The 19,370-nt window shown below is 56.4% G+C and overlaps 6 protein-coding genes across 6 annotated transcripts; 2 read left to right on the top strand and 4 right to left on the bottom strand.

Annotated features, from left to right (window-relative positions):
- Positions 1-104: 104 nt before the first annotated feature.
- Positions 105-5,181, bottom strand: B0H18DRAFT_979781 (P-loop containing nucleoside triphosphate hydrolase protein). The gene is made up of 6 exons (XM_048044418.1): positions 4,977-5,181; positions 4,478-4,926; positions 3,239-4,428; positions 1,671-3,185; positions 1,339-1,623; positions 105-1,281 (listed from the first exon to the last, which is right to left on the bottom strand). Exons 1-6 carry the CDS (start codon positions 5,055-5,057, stop codon positions 437-439), a joined length of 4,365 nt encoding a protein of 1,454 aa, XP_047898232.1. The 5' UTR covers positions 5,058-5,181; the 3' UTR covers positions 105-436.
- Positions 5,182-7,271: 2,090 nt separating this feature from the next.
- Positions 7,272-8,367, top strand: B0H18DRAFT_1114913 (uncharacterized protein; the record flags this gene model as incomplete). Its single annotated transcript, XM_048033183.1, has 4 exons — positions 7,272-7,434; positions 7,500-7,880; positions 7,937-7,986; positions 8,050-8,367. The coding sequence occupies 4 exons, from the start codon at positions 7,272-7,274 to the stop codon at positions 8,365-8,367; spliced, it is 912 nt and encodes a 303-aa protein (XP_047898233.1).
- A 534-nt stretch (positions 8,368-8,901) lies between these two features.
- B0H18DRAFT_979784 (NADP-dependent mannitol dehydrogenase) lies at positions 8,902-10,183 on the bottom strand. The gene is made up of 6 exons (XM_048044419.1): positions 9,985-10,183; positions 9,768-9,928; positions 9,643-9,712; positions 9,359-9,513; positions 9,198-9,303; positions 8,902-9,144 (listed from the first exon to the last, which is right to left on the bottom strand). The coding sequence occupies exons 1-6, from the start codon at positions 10,094-10,096 to the stop codon at positions 8,975-8,977; spliced, it is 774 nt and encodes a 257-aa protein (XP_047898234.1). The 5' UTR covers positions 10,097-10,183; the 3' UTR covers positions 8,902-8,974.
- Positions 10,184-10,852: 669 nt separating this feature from the next.
- On the bottom strand, positions 10,853-13,414 carry B0H18DRAFT_979787 (general substrate transporter). The gene is made up of 12 exons (XM_048044420.1): positions 13,282-13,414; positions 13,085-13,198; positions 12,912-12,993; positions 12,715-12,851; positions 12,530-12,620; positions 12,367-12,494; positions 12,203-12,270; positions 12,056-12,160; positions 11,969-12,007; positions 11,641-11,826; positions 11,427-11,585; positions 10,853-11,367 (listed from the first exon to the last, which is right to left on the bottom strand). Exons 1-12 carry the CDS (start codon positions 13,329-13,331, stop codon positions 11,060-11,062), a joined length of 1,467 nt encoding a protein of 488 aa, XP_047898235.1. The 5' UTR covers positions 13,332-13,414; the 3' UTR covers positions 10,853-11,059.
- Positions 13,415-13,800: 386 nt separating this feature from the next.
- Positions 13,801-14,867, bottom strand: B0H18DRAFT_546314 (uncharacterized protein). The gene is made up of 2 exons (XM_048038548.1): positions 14,818-14,867; positions 13,801-14,762 (listed from the first exon to the last, which is right to left on the bottom strand). Exon 2 carries the CDS (start codon positions 14,649-14,651, stop codon positions 13,905-13,907), a length of 747 nt encoding a protein of 248 aa, XP_047898236.1. The 5' UTR covers positions 14,652-14,762; positions 14,818-14,867; the 3' UTR covers positions 13,801-13,904.
- Positions 14,868-17,518: 2,651 nt separating this feature from the next.
- B0H18DRAFT_870092 (uncharacterized protein) lies at positions 17,519-18,984 on the top strand (the record flags this gene model as incomplete). The annotated part of the gene is made up of 3 exons (XM_048040071.1): positions 17,519-17,701; positions 17,752-18,498; positions 18,556-18,984. 3 exons carry the CDS (start codon positions 17,519-17,521, stop codon positions 18,982-18,984), a joined length of 1,359 nt encoding a protein of 452 aa, XP_047898237.1.
- Positions 18,985-19,370: the final 386 nt, after the last annotated feature.

Here is a 19,370-nt window from a genome sequence, read left to right on the forward strand (position 1 = left end):
CACTGTGAAGGGTACAGAGATCCCGTCTGGACATGGCACCGTGCACGTACCTGCACGTACGCTCTTTATTGCACACTTACGTATGCACTGACTTGAAATAGTAACGACTTTGGATTTTGTCCACTTCGGGCCATCAATGCATCATGCATCAAGTTCGTATACTTAGACAGCGACGAATGTGATACACCTTCAGCTCTATTGAATGTTCAGAATACAGATGCAGGACGAGATAATGTTACAGTAGAGAGCGTGCGTGGATCGTAAGATGCGTAGTAATCGAAGATCGAAGGTATTCGTACTAATACTTCACTGTGAGGTATCAACTAATCATGGGAGGTTTGTGTGCGGGGCGTGAAAGTGTCAATGCTACACGTGCGAGACCAGAGATCAGAGAGAAGAAAAAGACAAAAGGAAAGAGAAAGAGAGAAACCACAACTCAGTCACAAGTCCACTCCCCACCACTCGCCAGTTGTGCGAATACGCCGCGCCTCTGCATCAGCATTTCGTACGTGCCCGACTCCGCGATGACGCCGTCGTTCACGACGACTATCCTATCGCACATCTGCATCATCTGCAGCTTGTGCGTCACCACGAGTGTGGTCCGGCCCGCTCGAGCTTGCATGAGCGTCTCCATGATCGCCGCCTGGTTCTCCGCGTCCAGCGCAGACGTACACTCGTCCAGAATGAGAATGCGCGCCGGCTTCGCGAGTGCACGTGCGATCTGCAGGCGTTGGGCCTGCCCGCCTGAGATCAGGGAAGCGTTCTCGCCGACGAGCGTGTCGTAGCCCTTTGGCAACGACTCGATGAAGTCGTGTACATGAGCCGCCTTTGCGGCCCGTTGCACGTCCTCGAAGGAAAGTGCCTTGTTCCCGTACGCGATGTTCTCGGTGATGGTAGTATCGAAGAGGTTCGGATGTTGGCTAACGACGGCAACGTGCTCCCGCAGATGGTGGACGTCGGTGGACCGCAGTTCGTTCAGTCCAATACTGACCGACCCCGCATTGGGCTCATACAAACGCTGCAACAACGCAGCGATGGTCGACTTGCCACACCCCGAAGCGCCTACGACTGCGACACATTCGTTCTCCGCGATCTCGAGGGAGAGGTCCTTGAGCACGGGAACGTCGGCACGCTCAGGGTAAGCGAACGACACGTTGCTGAAGGACACGGCGCCGTGCATCTCGGGGCGCAGGACACCACGAGACTCGTCCGTGTACGTCGAGAGCTTGAGGAGTACGTTGAAGTCGCGGGTAGCCTGTACCGACTTGGCAATCCTTTGCGCTAGAGAAGACGTCAAGTCAGTACCGGGCCGTCTAGGCAGCAAAACTATCAACTCACTGAATCCCATGAGCTGCGAGCCAATGGACACGGTGAACACCACAAGGTTTAAGACCTGGACCATCTGCAGATAGGAGTACGTTCCCCGCGCGATGAGGACCGCGCCGACATAGAACAACAAGGCCTCCGCAAGATAGATCAGCGCGCTCGCAACGCCATACGTGCAACCCTCAACGAAGGCGCCTCGCATCCCCGAAGAGAGGGCCGAATCGACAGACTGGTCAAACTTGCTCTGGAAGGCACTTTCGAAACCCATGGCACGGATGCCCGAATGTTGGAGATAGCCTAGCACATCGTCAGCTTCAGGATAACGAACCCCACTACCAGCGCACTCACATCGTAGTATCCCTTGGCGACTTCCTCCCGGGCGCGCTTATTCCTCAGCTCGCACTTCGCGACGAGGTTGGTCTGCACCGCCATAGTGACCGCAAATACAGGCGCGATCGCGAAGCCGACCAATGTCAGCTGCCATCCACGCACGAGCGCCCAAATGAGGCCGACCCCGAGCATAGCGGAGACGACGATCGCCTGGCAAAGCACGGTGGCGATGAGAGAGCGTGCATCGTCCCCATCCTTGATGAGGATCTGCACAATGCGCACGGCGCTGTTGTCCGTCTTGTCGAACCACTTCTTGTCCTGCGCAAGCAGGCGCGCAAGGCACACCTTACGCACGCGGGTCACCCACGACATGGCGACGACCTCCATGACCGCGTACTTAAGCCCAATGAAGAGCCCATCAGCGGCGGCAACCGCCAGGACGATCCCGCCGAACATGTTGATGGTCGACACGTCCTTGGCACCTATGGAGACCTCGAAGAAGACGCGAGACAGGAGGAAGGAGAACAATGGCGTCATCGCGCCGCTGGCAAAACAACACAGCATCCCAACGAAAAGGAGCGGCTTTCTGGGCAGCGTCGGGTAGATGTCGCGAATGAGGCTCCAGAAGGTCTGCTGCGAGGACAGCTCAAAGGCAGACTCGTCGGGTGCAGATGTATCGGAGGATTCGACCTTGACAGCCGTCAGGGCAGCCAAGCTCTTCTCGTCCCAGCGAGTGCGAGCGCGTTTGATCTCTGGCCTCTTCGACGTGGCCTGGGTGGCGGTGCGCTGCATGGCAGCCTTCTCGAGATCGAAGTCCTCGTCATCCATTGCTACGGGCGAGAGGAGCGAAGCGGTGGACCGGTGAGAGTAGAGGGTCGGGGATGTCGGGGTGAACTGTAGGCTGTAGCGGTGGCTAGCCGACGTGAGAGTGGGTGGCGGTGAAGCGAGCGATGGAATGTCGATGTGCAGCGTCTTCCTGCGACGCTGCTTCGCGGTCTCCTCCGCGGTCTCCTCGTAAGGAATGAATCGGCTGATGCGCTGCGTCTCGCGCGACGCGAGAATAGCTTTCGGAGGAACCGCAGTGCTCGGCTTCGTGAGGTCAGCGACGGCCTCGAACATCCAGTTACCGAGAGTCAGAGGCCGAATGGTGGGCGCGACACTACGGTGCTTGAATGCCTTTGCGGTATCCTTCACCGCGGCGAGCTCCTCTTGCATCTCTACGTCTTGTTGCTCCAAGATGGCTTCAACGGGAGGTGCCTCGACCTCCGCCTGAGACTTCTCTTGGAAGCCGCCCGAGGCCTGCTGAGTAGAGGTCATCTGACGGAACTCGCCGTGCACGAAGGACTCGAGCTCGTTCCGGAAGCCCTGTTCGACAACTTGGCCTGACTTGAGGACGTAGACGAAGTCCTCTGACTCGATTTGGGACAGGTCGTGGGTGATCACGATAGTGGTCATGTTCGCGCGCCAGCGCTTGATGGCCTCGAACACGAGAATACGAGAGGTCGCGTCCAGCGCGGACGTTGCTTCATCTGCGAAGAGTGGTCAACACACTGGATTATCTATATATATAAAGAGAACATACCAAGAATAAGGACAGTGGGGTTGCGCAAAAGCGCACGGGCGATGGCGAGACGCTGCTTCTGACCTCCCGACAAGTTTGCGCCGCCATTCCCCAGACGGGTGTCGTATCCCTCCGGCAGGTCCCTCACAAACTCATGCATCAGCGCCGCACGACATACCGCCTCGACCTCAGCGCGAGTGACGTCTTCTGGGCGGCGGCGGCTACCGGGGTATGCAAAGCCCATCGCGACGTTCTCGTGGACGGTCATGTCGAAGAGGATGCATCCCTGAGAGATCGCAGCGACGTGCGAGCGCATCCAGTCCTCGTCCAAGTAGTTCACGTCTTGGTCGTCGAAGCGGATCGCGCCTTCTGCGGTGGCGTACATGCGAAGGAGCAGTTGCGCGATGGTGGACTTGCCCGACCCGGAGCCACCAACAATGAAAGAGGTCTCATTGGAGGGGAGGAAGATAGAGACGTCCTGCAGGACCGGGAGCGTCGGCCGGCTAGGGTACGCGAACGTGACGCCGTCTAGCTCGAACTCGCCACGGCACTTGGCCGGGACAATCTTCCGGATATGATTCGGACGTCTGGCAGCCTTAGAAGGCGCGACAGTCGGAGAGACGGGGGCAGACTCTACGAGGGCGAGGAGCGCGGCCATGGAAAACTTGCCCTTGCTAAGCACGATCAGCTGGGGGATGCACATCTGCAGGTTGCTGGTCGCGATGAGACACGCCCAGAATACAGACATGACAGTGCCAGGGGTAATCGTGCCGTCGCGCACCAGCTTGGAGCCGAACCAGAAGCCTTGCACGAACATAGCCATCATGACAAACTGCCCGAGGCTGGACGTGATGCCCCAGACGGTGATGCAATTGTTCGCAGCAGTCTGCATCGCGTCGAGAACGCGACCGATGGTTTCTTGCTCGTGTGTCTCCGCGTTGAAGGCCTTGACCGTTGCGATAGCTGCAATGGCGCGGTCCACCAACGTCGCTGCCGTCGCGGTCGTAGCACGCTCGACGCCGAGGTGAGCGCCAGCGAAGATCTGAGAGGCGGTCTGGATGACCATGAGAACCGGGACGGCCGACAGGATGATCAGTGTGAGCGACCACGACTGCACAAAGGCAAGGATGAGGCAGGTGACTGAAGTGGTCAAGTACTGGATGATGAAGCCAGACGCCAGCGACGACGCCATCCGGACTTCGTCTGTCTCCCTGCAAATTACTTGAGATGCTGAACAAAGAGTGAAGACGAATCACTCACCTGGCAAACTTTGCCATGAGACCACCAGCGCCGAGAGGTCCATCCCCCTCAGCGACCTGAACCGAGTCTTCGGCACCCATCTTGGTGTCGAACCAAAGCATATCCTTCCGCGTCACAGTGGTATACACCTTCTTACGGACTGCCATCAGATTCCGCTCACCCGTCCAGATCCAGAGGCTCGAGGTGATGCTACTGAGGGCGAGGGCACCTACAGCCAAGCCTACAAGCTCGAGCGCGGCGAGGCCGACGCCGTGTAGCAGGCTAGATTTCGCAGACTCGGGAGGGTTGGGAGTGGTCGGGAAATTGGCAAAGGAGTTGAAAGACTCGCCCACGACGTATGTCATGAAAGGAGCGATGCCTCCGGCGAGCATAGAGGTGAGAATGGCGGGGAGCACGATCATGTAGAAGTCACGCCTCGAGACCAACGAGAAGAGCAGGCGAATGGACGGCTGGGGTGGCGTGCATTCAGGAAGGGGTGGGTTGGTGTCGCTGATGGTACATTGATGGTTGTGGTGGAATCGAGTTTCTGCTCGAGGTCGAAAGTAGAGGCGTGAGGGGTCGTTTCGGTCGTAGCAGGCATGGCGAGAGTATCGAATGCGAAGCTCGTCTGACGACGGCGCGCGCGAGCAGATGTCGCAAGGTGAAGAGAGCGAAGGGGAGAATGGGCAGACACTCGGGGCAGCCATGGCTTTTGTCAATTGTCTTTTGCATCCTGGCAGACAATAGCGGGACAATAGGAGCGCGTCCGGGACGCGTGTAGGCGCCCACCATTGTCGCGTCGCGCGTTCCCACGCAGAGACAATAGCGTCGGCGCCAAATCGGGTTGAGCGCCCGCCGCGCTGCGTCAAGCACACCAAAGCAAATCAATGCTGCACACGACGGCGGGCAGCGGTAGGCAACGGTTCACAGCCCGAGTCACTGACATGATAAAGCGTTAGGGCAAGGGACGTGCAGGCGGTGAAACTGAAAGCGGGACCTACCGGAGCATCTCGTATGACTCGCTGTGGTGGTCCGTGGTACCCAGGACTCGGAGTGCGGAGAAAGACTAGTTCATCCCGGTTAGATAGGGACAGAGAATGACTCGGCTCACACTCACCCGAATTAAGTACTTCAGCGATCAGAGTGACTGGAGGCGAACATGCATATGGACCCCAGCTGTTCACGAGTCAACAAAATACAGGAACACATACTATAGTGTTTATCCATCGCCGGCCAGGTCCAAGTATCAAACTAGACCGATGCAAGCAAAGCTTTAGGCTCCTGACTTTGGTGAACACTTTGACTTGAAGAGCGGGTGAGAGCAGAGTCAGCGAGGGGAGAAGTTCATCCGCTGTGACCTGTCCCAGTACGACTTGGTCCTTATTATATAGACACGCGCTGGGCTTTGACAGGTATTCAACTAATGAAGAAGACCTCGGGCGCAATATGACGCAGACCGCCAGCCCGAGTCACACTGACGGATCCGGAAGGTGTCCTGCCCAAACGGGAACGTTGGCCGGGCGGACGATCGGGACGTTGACTCCCGTGCAACGAATCGAAGGAGAGGACTATTCTCATGGAAGATGTGAAATGAGGTAGGTGCTTCTTTCAACTTCTCGAACACGCTCAGCGACGTGAGAGCGACTCATCGGAACGATCGAATGCACGGGTCTAATAAATAACATACTTCAGTGTCAGATTGATCCTATGTTCCAACGTCATCATGCTCATCGCTCCACTTCGAGCCCATGACGCTTCTCTGGCACTGTTCTGTGATGACAGCGCAGAGCTGTTCCCGTCACGGAAGCACGCTCTCTTTCTGTGAATCCTGTCCAACATATGAGTTTGTGTTCTCGACCGTGCGCCGGCCGGGGGGGGGGCGGAGGCGTCTCCCTTCGTAGCGCGTGATAGGCCGAATTGCATCATGAGTTCGCCGACGTTTGTCCAGCCTCGAGGCAATGTTCACATTGGGGACGGTCATCCTCCCTTCATCTTCCTTCCCTGACGATGCGTCCGAACCGCACCTAACCCCGCTGTGTGGTTCACAGAATCACATGACCAAACAATGGTTCCGACCAAGTTCCGACACTCGCAAAATATTGTCACTAGTACCTGAGCCCGGTAGAGCTCCAAATTGGTAACATATCCAGAGCCTTTTGTAGCATCTCTAAAAGTTTTTCTAGCTATGGATACCGTATAGGGCCCTTCCCTGCATCACAGAAGTGGCGAGTGCATGTTTTGTACTCATCTGAGCTGCAGTGGCTGGCCTCGACCCTTCCTTGGCAACGCGGCAACTCACTACTTACCCTACCATGTTCTACCTTCTAACACGCAGAAACCGTTGCCAGTGGCAGTGCATCGTCTCACTTTAGCTCTATGCAGGGAATTGGCGCCTATCTTACGCACTGAAACAGTCCTTGTATGTGATGGGGACTGCCGATTATGGCGCAGCCTGAGTAGCGCGGCGAAAGCAGTGGACAAAGTTCGCAACAGTCCACGAAGGTCCTTGAATGGGCTCCCTGAACCTGAGTACTTGAATTTTCATATGTTCATACGTCACAGTACGTACATGCTCACAATTCTGTTCACAACCTGTACCACCAGCGGCTCACACCCGCCAACTGGAACGTGTTCGACCCGTCAACGGTACAGACTGCACAGGCATCACAGGTACTTTAGCTACAAAGACAGGCGCCGCGGTGGATGGACAGGCAGGAGGATCGCCACATGTAGGATGGGGTGACCATAAACGCAAACCACGGACCCATGAAGCCACTCGCAGCCTTGCAGCACGAGGGCGAAGCCACCCGCAGCCATGCCGCATGCGGGGGCAAGCGGACAGCCCACAACACCCCGGTTCAAGAGCCCTACCGGCATCGAGATAGAAGAGCCTGGAGACTACCCACCAGCGAGTCCGGCCCCACATATTGCCCACGTATTCACGCACATTATTGAACTCACAGGAACACCGACTCATCGTAAGTTCGATGCATGCCTTCGCATGCTTGTCGGCGTTCTGATATATCCCTCCCCTGTCTCAGAGGTTGCTGGGGCCCGAACACGAGTATGAAGAGGAACCTGCCGATCATTATGCCCCACCACCAGAGGAACCATATGAGCGCACCCTCGATCCCTCCCTCCGCCGCGCCTTCTAGGAGAGCAACAGTCCGCCCTTGTCCCCCTGCTGCTGTGCAGCGGTACAGGGAGTCTGGCCGAGGAACCCTTGGCTTTGAAGACGCCGAGCGCGAACGAAACGAAAAATTCGCGGAGCTCGAACGACGGATCACGGATACCCTCTGGACCTTTGTGGAAACCGAAGCCCCTCGCGATCAAGCATTCCGAGAAAATGAAGACGAGAGACAGCGCATCTTCGAGGATCACGAAGCTCGCCGCGAATGGGAGGCCGCCGACGACGAGACGCGGTGTGGAGGGAGCTCCAGGATCGCTTGGCTGATATTGTGCAACAGGTGCCCTTGCCAGTGCCCCCACCACCTGAGCCAGTCGCAGAACCTAGGCTATCCGCACCAGAGGTAAGTTAAGTACCTGCAGATATTCCTGTAGAGCGACTGGCTGATCAGCAATCCGTGGTGGAGTCGATCCGTTCCGTGGCACAAAACGCCGCTTCTCGTCATACTCAAGAGATTCTGGATACTGTTCGGGAGGAGCGCGAGGAGTTTATCAGGGAGTGGGAGCTTACCGAGGCCAAACGCGAATGTCAACAGGCGCAAATGGAAGCTGAACGCGCGCGTTACAACGAAGACCGGGAGGACCGGATCCGTTCCCTGGAAGAAGAGCTTGCCTCTGTCCGTGCGGAGCTGGAGAATGAACGCCAGCTGCGATTGGTGGTGGAGTGTGAACGTCGTGAGCGGGAGCATATAGAGATGGTGATGAAGCTACGCGCGCCCAGCTGAGCGACATCACCAACCTCGTGTTCGAACAGCGGGAGGAGCTCCAGCGCATGCGTGAACTCACAAAAGAGCACTGGGAGGAAAAGCAACGTTGGATGGAGCAATGCAATGAGACGAACGCGGAATTGCGCCAGCTTGTCCAACAAGTGGTCGAGAACAGGGTTACCGACAGAGCTGCCTGTGATGCCGATCGAGAGGCAAGCGCGAACGATCCAGTTGTTAGTACACATTCCTATTCATGTCACGCGGTTATTGACTGCTTCGCAGCCGTAGAAAGCGTCTTGGACGAGACGGCGGCGTTCAGACGCGAACAGACGCACTTCGTGAGATGGCCAATAGTGCGTTCAGTAACCGTCTCATGTCGCCCGCCACTGATAGGTTGGCGGACAGACTCTGCCCGGCAACTTTTCTGCCAAATATCGTAGTGACGTGCACATACAGTACACGTACATCTCAGTAAGATCCCGTCATCAATGTTGCATTCTGCCGTACAAGGATTCCAATCCGTCCCAGTCACGGTTTTAACGGTTTTAGTGGTATCTCAGAAAACGAGTTGACCACTGCACACTCGTCTTAGTACACACACGGTTGCTCGCACGAAGCGCACGACTCACCCGTCAACAAAGTACTCCTGTCCGGTCATGTAGCTTGCATGCTCAGAAAGCAGCAGCAGCGTCTGCGGTGCCATCTCATGCGGCTGCGCGAACCGGCCAAGCGGCACCCCGCCTGCCTGATGGTCCCTGACAGATTTCTCCATGCCGGACGTCTGGTCGGTGTTAACTACAAAACCGACCGTCAGTCGATGCCAAAAGCAGCAGAGCGAGAAAACTTACCGTATCCTGGACAGACGGCGTTCACGCGGATGTTGTATTGAGCCCACTCAGCCGCGAGGCCCTTCACGAGACTGGACACAGCTGCTTTGGAAGAGTTGTAGAATACCTGCGGTGCAGCGTAGCCGTAAGCACGCCGACTGAGCACATTGGAATACGCTCACCTGTGTCAACGGCTTCCCCTGCGCGACTTGGTTGATGATCTGCGAGCTCATGCTCGACACGATGACCGTCGACCCTCCGTCGTATTTGCTGTCGACCCAGAGGCGCGCGGCCGCTTGTGCGGCGTTGAACACGCCGAGAACGTTCACCGTATACACTTGTCAAAGTCTTCCCTCGTCATCTCGAGGCGGGCTTCACGACCGAGACTCCGGCATTCTGCATCGCCAACACGTTGATGACCGCATCTACGCGTGACAGGAGAACATACCGCGACGAGCCCGGTGACCGGACCCATCTCTCGTTATCGCTTGAAGTTTCTGCACGAGCTCTGCGTCGGAGACGTCGCATTGGTACGCCTATATGCGCCCCGCTTCAGCGCGCCGTGCCTCCAGACGATGGTTCTCCGCTCACCTTGACCTCGACCCCGTTCTCCTTGGATATCTGCTTCGCCACGTCCGCCGCATCCTTGGATGCTCTGTAGATGATTGCGACGCGCGCCCCGGCACATGCGCACGCCTCCGTGATAGCGCGACCGATCCCGCGATTGCCTCCCGTCACTATGATGCTCCTGCCTACGCATCGTCCGTCAGACCATCGCTCCATCGCGCGCACGGCTTCGGTGACGTACCAGAGAAGTCAAAGGCAAGGCCACGCTTTGGTACGGGCGGCATGTTGTTCGAGTTCGAGTTCTGCGGCTGCTTGTGGGAGGAAGGGGAGAGGGCGTTGAGTACGGACTGCATCGCGGCCGCGAGACTTTATGCTGGGAGAGTGAGTTCGTATTCCGTCATAGTGACAGGCTGTCAGTATATATGTGGGCCTGCTTGACAGTCGCGGTACGCCTCACGACAGTAAGCCATGACGCGCTCACCACACGCCAACGCGTGACGTCAGTGTCTGCGACGGTGCGATCCATGGTGCGCCCAGCTAGGAAGTCAATATTTCAATAGTTATCGCACTCGGGCGCGCCAGCGAAGCCATGTCAAAATAGAGCCTGAAGCGCAGTGGTGTTGTATAGACATGTTGCGGGCGATCAAAGCTCAAAAAGAATCGGAGCAGTGGGTGGTTCACTTACCATATCCGGAAAGTCGTTCACGCCCACCGCCGGATGTGAGTGTCCTTGTTTGTCCATGTAACATAGACTCGACGGAGTCGATGCGAGCGAATTGGCATACAAGCGTGGCTGACATGTATATATGCTCCGATAACTTTGGGAAACTTTGCTTCAGAGCGGGACGAACGAACCACTGAAGTCTTGCGATGCTCGGCGTGTTCCGATGGCGCCTCCATGGCAGAGATGCATAGACCACAGTGTGGCCCGTGCATGGTCAGCATCTAGAGAACGGCTCGGTAGCTGATGTTACGATGACTGTAAACCCTCCCTTTTGAGTCAATGCTGATGCAGATGCCTGTGGTCACTGAGGGGGGGATACGATAATTACATCTGTCCTGCCTCCGTGCCCCCTCGCACAATGGCAGTAGTTAAAATATTAACTTCTTGCTAGTGAACCGCACCATCCCGCGTATGCCCAAATACGCCTGCCCAGACATCACCTCGATTATAAAATCGTGAAGGGTAACCGACAAATGATACAAGTACAACGACACATCGCGTGGACGTGTAGCCAGATAGCGTAGAAGATCGCAGCAGCCACGCGGAACGCTCCCCGTAGGCGGTAGGTCGAGGGGACTGAAGAGAGGTACCATTACGCCTTCTCCCGCGTTGCTCGCTCTGCCTCCGCTGTCTTGATCGCCCGCTTCTCGCGGCGGAGCCGTTCGCTCGCGCGGATGCCAAACCCGTGCTGGAAGATCATCTGCGCCTCCTCCAAGCTGAGGCCGGCCGTCTCCGGGAAGCAGAATAGGCAGAAGAGCCAGCCGAGGAGACACAGCCCGGCGTAGAAGCCGAACGCACCCGCGGGTGTGATTGCCGCCATGAGCGACAGGTAGGTCGAGTTGATGAGCAGGTTTGCGCCCCAGTTCATGGCCGTGGAGAGCGACGTGCCGATTCCGCGGACTGCAAGAGCAGATGGGATCAGCGGGACGTAGAGTGGGATATGAGATGCGGGGACGGACCTTGGAGCGCGAACAATTCGCCTTGCTGCCACGGGATGTTACCAAGGCCCGTGGCGTAGGAGGCTACGTAGACGATCATGGACACTAGGATGATGGCTGACCATGTCTTCGAGTAATCAGTGCCACTGACGAGTTGACCACCCGTGTTCACGGTCATGACTGCAATATCATAGATCAGCTCTGCGTCGTCCATAACCGAATGACGCCGACTCACAGTGGAAAGAAATGGCGGCAACGATGAGGCCAACTATCATGCCGGGCGCAGAGAAAACCATGATCTTACGCCGGCCAATGATGTCAATGTACTTGAGCGCGAACAGGGTGAAGATGAAGTTGGTGCCTGAAACGATCAAGCTGACGGCGATTGAGTCGTTGAAGCCAATCTCCTGGAAGAGCGTGGCTATCGATCGGAGCCATGTGAGAGACGTAGAATGCGTATAGCGTAGACAATACCGCACCACTGTAGTACATGAGCTGTAAGAATGCAGGTCAGAAGCCAGGCAGCAGGCAAGGCATAAGCAGTCCTACTCACCGTGTTGAACCGCACAACTGTTGGAACGCCTGGAGACCGCATGCGATGACTACAGGAAGTCAGAACGTGTCCGTGATAACGTGACGACTGGACTCACTCAGGGCACGGCGATGTATAGGCACAAGGATGATGGATCTGAGGCGCTGCCAGAAGGTGGTCGAGTTGGCGATCTCGACGCTCTCCCTCACTGCAGCTTCCAACACTTTCATCTGACGCGCACGTCAATCAGAAGATTATGAACAACACGAGCGGCGCGCGAACCTTGAGTTGAACCTGCTCGGGCGTGCCATCGAGTATATCCTCGACAGAATTCTGTGGCACCGTCGAGGTTGCCTCGGCGGATCATGATGCGCGCTCCAATCAAAACGCGATCAGTAACTGGGGATCGCCTCAAGTAAGGTGGTATACATACGTGACTCTGGCAGGAAGAAGAGTAAGAAGAACTGCACTCCTGCGGGGACAGTCCCGAGGCCGACCATCCAGCGCCAGCCACCGTGCGTGTTCTGGAAGGCGGCGTCGATGCCATACGCGATGACCTGGCCTCCAGTGATAGCAACGACGTTGACCGCACCATACGGCCGCGCAGGCGGGTAGGCGACAGTTCCTGGATGTACAGCGGCGCGATGCACGATGCGAGGCCCACGCCGAAGCCAATCACGAACCTCCGCCGATCTAGAGTGACGTCGAAGATGGTGAACCAAACGCGCGTGAGGGTGAGGGAACTCTGTTCACCATGGGCCAGACGGCGTGAGAGACGGCTTGGCCGATCGCGCCTGCATGAAGATTATGTCTGCGACAGCGAGCACGGGTTTCCGGCCGATGTAGTCAGAGAGCATGCCGGCGATGAGGCCGCCAATGAGGGCACCGAGGGTCGTCGCTGTCGTGATGAGTTCCTAACATAGTTACATTGTCGGTACGCACCAATGCTGGGGATAGACGTCGTGTGAACGCACCTTCTGGAAGTTCGAGAGTGCTTGAGGTCCGAGATCTGACCCGATGGTGACGAGAGCACCCGAAATGACACCCGTGTCATACCTACGCCGTGCATTCATATTCAAGAACACCGGCTGGTGGAGAGGCAAGAGTGTCTCTTACCGAAAGCAATCCGGATATGCTGGCGCAAAACACAAGCATCCATACGAACCATGTCGTGCGTTCTTCTCCTTCCGCAACTACCACGAATTCCGAGACTTCACCAGCTGCAAGGGTCTTCGTGATGTCCTCCGTAACAGAGTCGATGCTTTTCGAAGAACGCCACGAGTCAGAGATCGCGATGGCCGCGGCGGGGTGCGCTTCCTTTCCGGGCGCGCGAATCACACTCACCCCTTCGAGTCCTCCTTCTTGAGCTTGAGTCCGCGTGGGCCGTCGTCCATGTCGTGTCAGATCGTTTCACCGGCAGCACGAGCAGTCTCGGAAAGGAGCGTCCACCTTCTTGACGGTGAGGGCGAGACAACGTACATCGAGGAAAGCCCGAGCTTAATACTTAGCAGATTGCCACCCGCACGGCGCTTGCGCATCAATCAATTTGGCGATAGAATTTTATCGAACGGGAGGGGCTTGTGGGCCCGTCGCATCCCGTCGTTTGTTCTCGTCGACATTTCATGCTCATGTGCCAGACCTTCGAGCGGACCATCGACGATTGTAGCTCGTCTCCGATGTTCAAACGAGCTACCCGACCAATTGAACGATCCCCCGCCAGATGTCGGTCTCCGGGCCGGTGATCCAACCCGGGTTCCAAGCAGTCATATGACCGTCCTATACTACTTACTCTCGAGTCTCAGAGTCTCAACAAGATTCCGAGCAAGTTCAAGCAACACGATGGGTGAGTTGAAGAATTTGTACATTGACTGTTAAAACGGACAGGTTCTTACCGGCCGGATGACAGGCGACTCGGACTCGACATGAAATGCCAAGAATGACAGGACACGTCCGAGGCACCGGACAGTTCATCCGAGCAGGAAGGGCATCCAAGGTCCTGGACCAAGGATGTGGGGTAGTCTGGGGTAAAATCCCCTTGATGAACTGCGAGGTATCCAGCGAGCACCTGCACTTGCTCTAGCTTGTAAGTACGTGTTCGAAAGACTTGCGGAAGACCGATCTTGTCGGGCCCTCCCACTTCTGTAAACAGGCCTAGGTGGCCAGCAGGTCAATGCGCATGGGCGACTCACAATCGTGGTCTCGCACTTTGAGTTGGTTCCTTCCCAGACAACTATATATTTTTGGGCACCACAATCGTACGCCATCGTATCAAAAATGACTAAGGAACACGAACCCAGTCTTGGACCGCACGCCGTCGCAAGCGGGCTGACGAAAGGCTCGTCAGCATCTGGTTCGACCATCCTAGCACTACAGTGCGATGCAAATCTCGAGCCAAGATGATCCACATACCGGATCTGTCTGACGATGGTAGGATGCCAGTGGCCCACTACCCTCCTCCCTAGTTTGGCGGAATGTGTCGCCACAGCAGACAGCATTAGGTGGACGACCCTAGAGATGGCAGCAACAGCAAAGTATGTGCCCGTACATTGTGCACCGACATGACGGTCACTTGCCGGCGGTAATCCCCTCGCCTTCTGTCGAGCGATGGTTACATCCACGGACTCCGCGCGACTGCAGCCGGTACCTGACAGTCGACAATTATTTGCCAAACCACAGGGACGTGCCAGCCTGAGGCCTCTCGTCACATCCCGCATCCTGTCCACGCCGTTGGAGGTAAGCTGAATTTCGAGGATCCACCTTCCCTCTCGAGATCACTTCCGCGGCCTCCCGTTCCGCGTTGCAGCATCGCATCCAATGAAGGAGAGCTCCATGACCATGAGGAGAGCGTATCACTTCGTCTGACGAAGCACATTCACGGACCACGGTACCGTGATCAGGTTCAGACGGACGTCCGTACTGCATGGAACGGCGTAAACGTTCCGGGCGCGAGGTTGTGGTACGAAATCTCTCAGAGACTTGTTGAGAGCCTCGACAGAGACTTCTGGAAAATCGCACGGCGTCCTCGTCAGCGTTGAAACCTCGAGGTACGGCCCAACACGTCTCCTACAGGAGCACCTTGACGGCCGACGTCATGTCGACGTCGCGAAGCTGGCGGCATCTCCGGCCCTACTCGCTTCTGCAATTAACAGGGTTAGATGGCAGGGACAGCAAGCAAGGATGCTACGTACGACAATACGAGAAGGAATGTGGTGTATCCGGGCTTCTGCGGGACCAGTTGTGCCGTCACTGAACAGCGGACCCGGGCGCTGGAAGTTGTGGGTCTCGTTGAATTGTGTCCCATATATGAATACATGACGTGAGGCGGGGGAGTAGGCTGATCAGAGCTTCTACGCCGCCGACGTCATTTGAAACAAGCTATTAGGAAAAACGGCAGAAGTGAGCAGGTATCACGATTGTGAAACACCTAGTGGGCCGAAGTTTGAGCTCAACGTCAATTTGGAACGCGAAAGATTTGACCATATCCGCGGTACATCGCTGAAATAGAGTGTCGCTGCTACCCGGGTTGCGAAGGTTGGAAGTGATTAAGCTGTTAGGATAGATCAAACAACGACTCAGGGATCATTTCTTCACAAAGGAAACAACGTCCAAGCGCCTACCTTTGGAGTTTGCTATCAAGACACTTGTGAAGGTGAGGTGGTGTCGAGCGCAGTTAAACAGTGAACACGGACAAATGCATCAAGAGGATGTCTCCTTCCCTTGGGAACTTGTCGGTTGAACCACCTACGCCACGCAGCCTCTGGCCCGCGCGCCAAGAAGCAAGACTGCTTGTGAAGAGAGGAAAGGAAAGAGACACTCCCGATCGCGGCGCGTGTCTGGACAAGTGATCTCTGAATGCCGTAAAGTCAGGGGTGCTTCAATAGAGAACATCCGCGGATCTTACATCGCTCGCTCCTCAATTTCGCTGAGGTTGACAGCTGTGAAGAAGGGCACTGGAGTAACCGAGGGTATAGCCAGCACCCTGGAACGACTCGCAGACACAATCATGAGCGCATGGACGCCGACACGACGCTCGCGCGTCGCTGGCGCCGAAGACGTAGGGGATTGGAAAGCCTTTCGTTGTAGATTACCTGGTACTCCGCGTGAATCTTCACCATCCGTGGGGCGAGATCCAAGGTCTGCACACACACGGTGGTGATGTTGCCGATTGAAATCCGACTGGAGAGTATCCCGACTACCTATCGTAGAGGACACGGCCTCCGCACAGCCTTTCGAAGCATGATCGGGCGGCTTGAAAGCTCCAGGAACATGTAGTTGAAGGCAGGCCACCCCGACTCGGGCCTCGTCGAGCTGCGCTGTCGGATAAGCTACTGACATGCTAGCCAGAGTAGATGGCTAGACGATGCCACGTACAGTACAAGTGATTGTACTGCCTAGGGGGGCTGTCGAAGTTGTATGCGGCGTGTGATCAATACATCTCAGAGGCTCACAGAGGATTAATATCACTTACGACTCAGCTAAACCGGGGCCAGTGACTTCCGGCGGTGAATCACGTCGACTTCTCGCCCGTTCTCGACCAGAGTGCGCCCATCGAGAGGATCACACAGAAGCTCAAGTCTATTTTATCCGATTCAATTGAGCATCAGTAGGGGAGAACGCGAAGGGCCGATGCATAGACGTATGTGCTGTGTACGTACGACGTTCTCGACGAGTTGATGGCGGTACTTATCGGCTTGTAAGTATTACCAAAATGGGCATGTAATAGGTGAAACGCATGATCGCGTCAACCAATCAGAATGCAGAGATTGTGCCCGCCGAGTCCGTACACGGCGACACCGCTCTCTTCTCATGACCGCCTCTCCCCTTCTCTCCTCTGCGCACGTCCTCCGTGCTTAATGTTGTATAACTTGCTCAGCAGCACATTGCACCCCGATGCAGATAGAACCGTCTGCCTATTATTATGCCGGATCTCAAGCTTAGGTGCGAAGTGCAGCGTGGTTGTGGGGCCGTTCGCTGTAGTTGAAGAGCTTACCCGCACACTGGCCGGATGTCGCGTGTCGTTGAAGTTCAGGCTGTTCCTCAAAGAGGTAGCAATTTTTGTTGTTTGAGAGACTCGAGGCTGACTGCCAAGTGCCATCTATTTTCCATCAGCTCCGGTATCGCGCTCTACCCAGGATTGATCTGACGATAGACACGCATCCACTCTGTCCCACCGGCCGATGGTTCGTATTCCTGCTATCGATTCTGGAGCTCCGTATGATCAAGCAGGAAACGGGATGATAGACCTGGGCCTCTCAAGGCCTCTCATCGCCCATCTGGTCGAACACGTTGTTGTGCATGGCCGACGAAGAGAAGCGCTTCTGTATACACTTTGTCGTCATAAGACCCCGCCCTGCGGTCTCGAGCTCTTCTTGTCGCCAATCTCCCACCTTACGGTCTGCACGCCCCTTGTCTCCGTTTTTCTACCGCTCTCCCTTTGGTTCATCGCGCATCGTCGTCTCTGGCACCGAACATGCCGTTTACGACGGTCAGTGCGCGCTCTTCACCGTCCAGCTCGAGTAGATATTCGGACGGACTGCCCTTTACACGACACCCCAGCATGTCCGACTTCGAGGTTGAGCATATGCCCAAGACGCCGCACACGCCGCCCAAGGCGCGTCGGAGACGGGCCTCAGACGAGTTCGACAACGAGACGGCCTTCCGGACGAGCGTCGGCGCGCTGCTGAGTGCCAAGGCACGACCGTACACGGTGTCGGGGCGTATACCAGTGGATCCTTCTGTGCTCACACTGTTCTTCCGATCAAGAGTAAGTGCTGTCCGATGTGTGTCTACGGATGGATGCTCATCGCAGCGTAGAGTGGTATCACGCACTCCGTCGACTTTCCCATTGATATCGATCACGACTTGCCACCAGCCCTCGACGTTCTCATCGCAGCATGTCAACCACATCCGTCAGGTCGGCCACTTCCGGTCGGGCTCGCGCGTCCACCGGGCATGGATGACTATGCATACCCGCAAAACGAGTCCCTCTTCTACCCCACTGACCTTCCGCTTACGGCTACGCTCGAGATTGCCAACCACCCGATTCTGGAGGCCGTCCGCAATACTCTATTCCCCACACTTCCCCTCGGTCACTATCTGACAGCGATACGAGACAAGCTCGAGATAGTATTGCAAGGGAACACGATACCCGTGCAGCGGCGGCCAAACGATGGGCGAGTGGCGACGATCGTCGTAACCCTGCCTGTGCGCTTCCGCGGAGGAGCCTTGGTCGTGCGCAATGCGGACGGCGTGGAGGATAAATTCTTCGGACGAGGAGGGAAGAGCGGCGATATGGAGTGGACAGCGTTCATGGGCGACTGTGATCATGAAGTGGAACTCGTGCAGAAAGGCTGCAGGGTGTCAATCAGCTACGCAGTGCAGCTGAGGACGTTTGGGCCGGCGTTGATCCAGCCTAACCCACTGATCACGCCAAGCGATCGGTTCTTGGACCTGCTGTCGCCGATTCTCAACATGTCTCGAGGTCGCAGGATCGCGCTCTACCTCACCGGCGACTATGGAGTCAACCCGGGTGAGGTACTGGCAGAGTCGCTTGTGCCATATGTGAGTATAAGTGATTGTTCTTCAGATCGAAGTGTGTCTCATGCGACCTCAATCTAGCTCAAGGGCGGAGACTCCGTTCTGTACCACGCGATCAAGCTGTACAAACTCGCACCCGAACTGCGGTGGACAGCAGGGGGTTACATCTGGCCAGTCGACCAGACGGTCGAGTTCTCAGGCGATGTCGCGGATAGCCCGAGCGCATCGCACGTTCGTATGCCTATCTCCGTCGTTAACGGGGGGCGTGCTCCTCCTCTCATGCGAGGTCCGTTTAGCTCGGGGGCGTCCGAGCCTGGCGAGGAAGAGGAGGACGACCTGCGGACACGTGTGGAGAAGAGCGGCGCGATTCCGGTCTCGGAGACGGATATCATGCTGCTGAACGACATGAGCGTGGTGGGCCCGATCTCGAAGGAGCGCGTGCCGTTCGTGCAGGCGGGCGAGATGGAGAAGCTAGTGGTGAACGTGCTGGTGGTGGTGTTCGTCCCGTGAACGACCTGTGACGGCGTTCTCTGTTCGCTATGTTGCGTTCGGACTTTTCTGCTTTCTGGTGTCTTGGTATTTACACTCACGGACCTGTTGTACGCATAGCTTGTAGCTCTACGCACTGTCATGGTCGTTGCTTTTTCTGCGGAATATACGCCATTCGCTTGACATTTGCTGAGAATTTTGGGTGAATTTGTTACATTACTGCTGTCACTGCATTGGCGAATGTTGTTTGCCAGTGTGTCTCGGCGTTGAGGCCATGCCAGGGATCGCGAGCAAGCTCAGTGGTGCATAATGAGAGCTAGCGCCAGCCCTTTGGTGACTTGAGGCGACATGGGCCACAGCAGTGCTATCGTACTCTGGTGTTCCAATGTCTACCAATGTCTAGAGCG

Source organism: Fomitopsis serialis (genome assembly GCF_022376445.1).
Source record: "Fomitopsis serialis strain Sig1Antser10 chromosome Unknown B0H18scaffold_6, whole genome shotgun sequence".
Lineage (NCBI taxonomy): Eukaryota > Fungi > Basidiomycota > Agaricomycetes > Polyporales > Fomitopsidaceae > Fomitopsis > Fomitopsis serialis.

Coding starts and splice junctions, on each gene's coding strand:
- B0H18DRAFT_979781 (XM_048044418.1), bottom strand. CDS start 5,057: ATGCCTGCTACGACCGAAACGACCCCTCACGCCTCTACTTTCGACCTC. Junction 3,186..3,238: donor CCCCACTGTCCTTATTCTTG/GTATGTTCTCTT, acceptor CACTCTTCGCAG/ATGAAGCAACGTCCGCGCTG. Junction 1,282..1,338: donor CTCGCAGCTCATGGGATTCA/GTGAGTTGATAG, acceptor CGTCTTCTCTAG/CGCAAAGGATTGCCAAGTCG.
- B0H18DRAFT_979784 (XM_048044419.1), bottom strand. CDS start 10,096: ATGCAGTCCGTACTCAACGCCCTCTCCCCTTCCTCCCACAAGCAGCCG. Junction 9,713..9,767: donor AGAACGGGGTCGAGGTCAAG/GTGAGCGGAGAA, acceptor GGGCGCATATAG/GCGTACCAATGCGACGTCTC. Junction 9,145..9,197: donor CGCCGTCTGTCCAGGATACG/GTAAGTTTTCTC, acceptor TCGGTTTTGTAG/TTAACACCGACCAGACGTCC.
- B0H18DRAFT_979787 (XM_048044420.1), bottom strand. CDS start 13,331: ATGGACGACGGCCCACGCGGACTCAAGCTCAAGAAGGAGGACTCGAAG. Junction 12,495..12,529: donor CCCGCCTGCGCGGCCGTATG/GTGCGGTCAACG, acceptor ACTGGAGGCCAG/GTCATCGCGTATGGCATCGA. Junction 12,271..12,366: donor TTCCTGCCAGAGTCACGTAT/GTATACCACCTT, acceptor ACGGTGCCACAG/AATTCTGTCGAGGATATACT.
- B0H18DRAFT_546314 (XM_048038548.1), bottom strand. CDS start 14,651: ATGCGGGATGTGACGAGAGGCCTCAGGCTGGCACGTCCCTGTGGTTTG.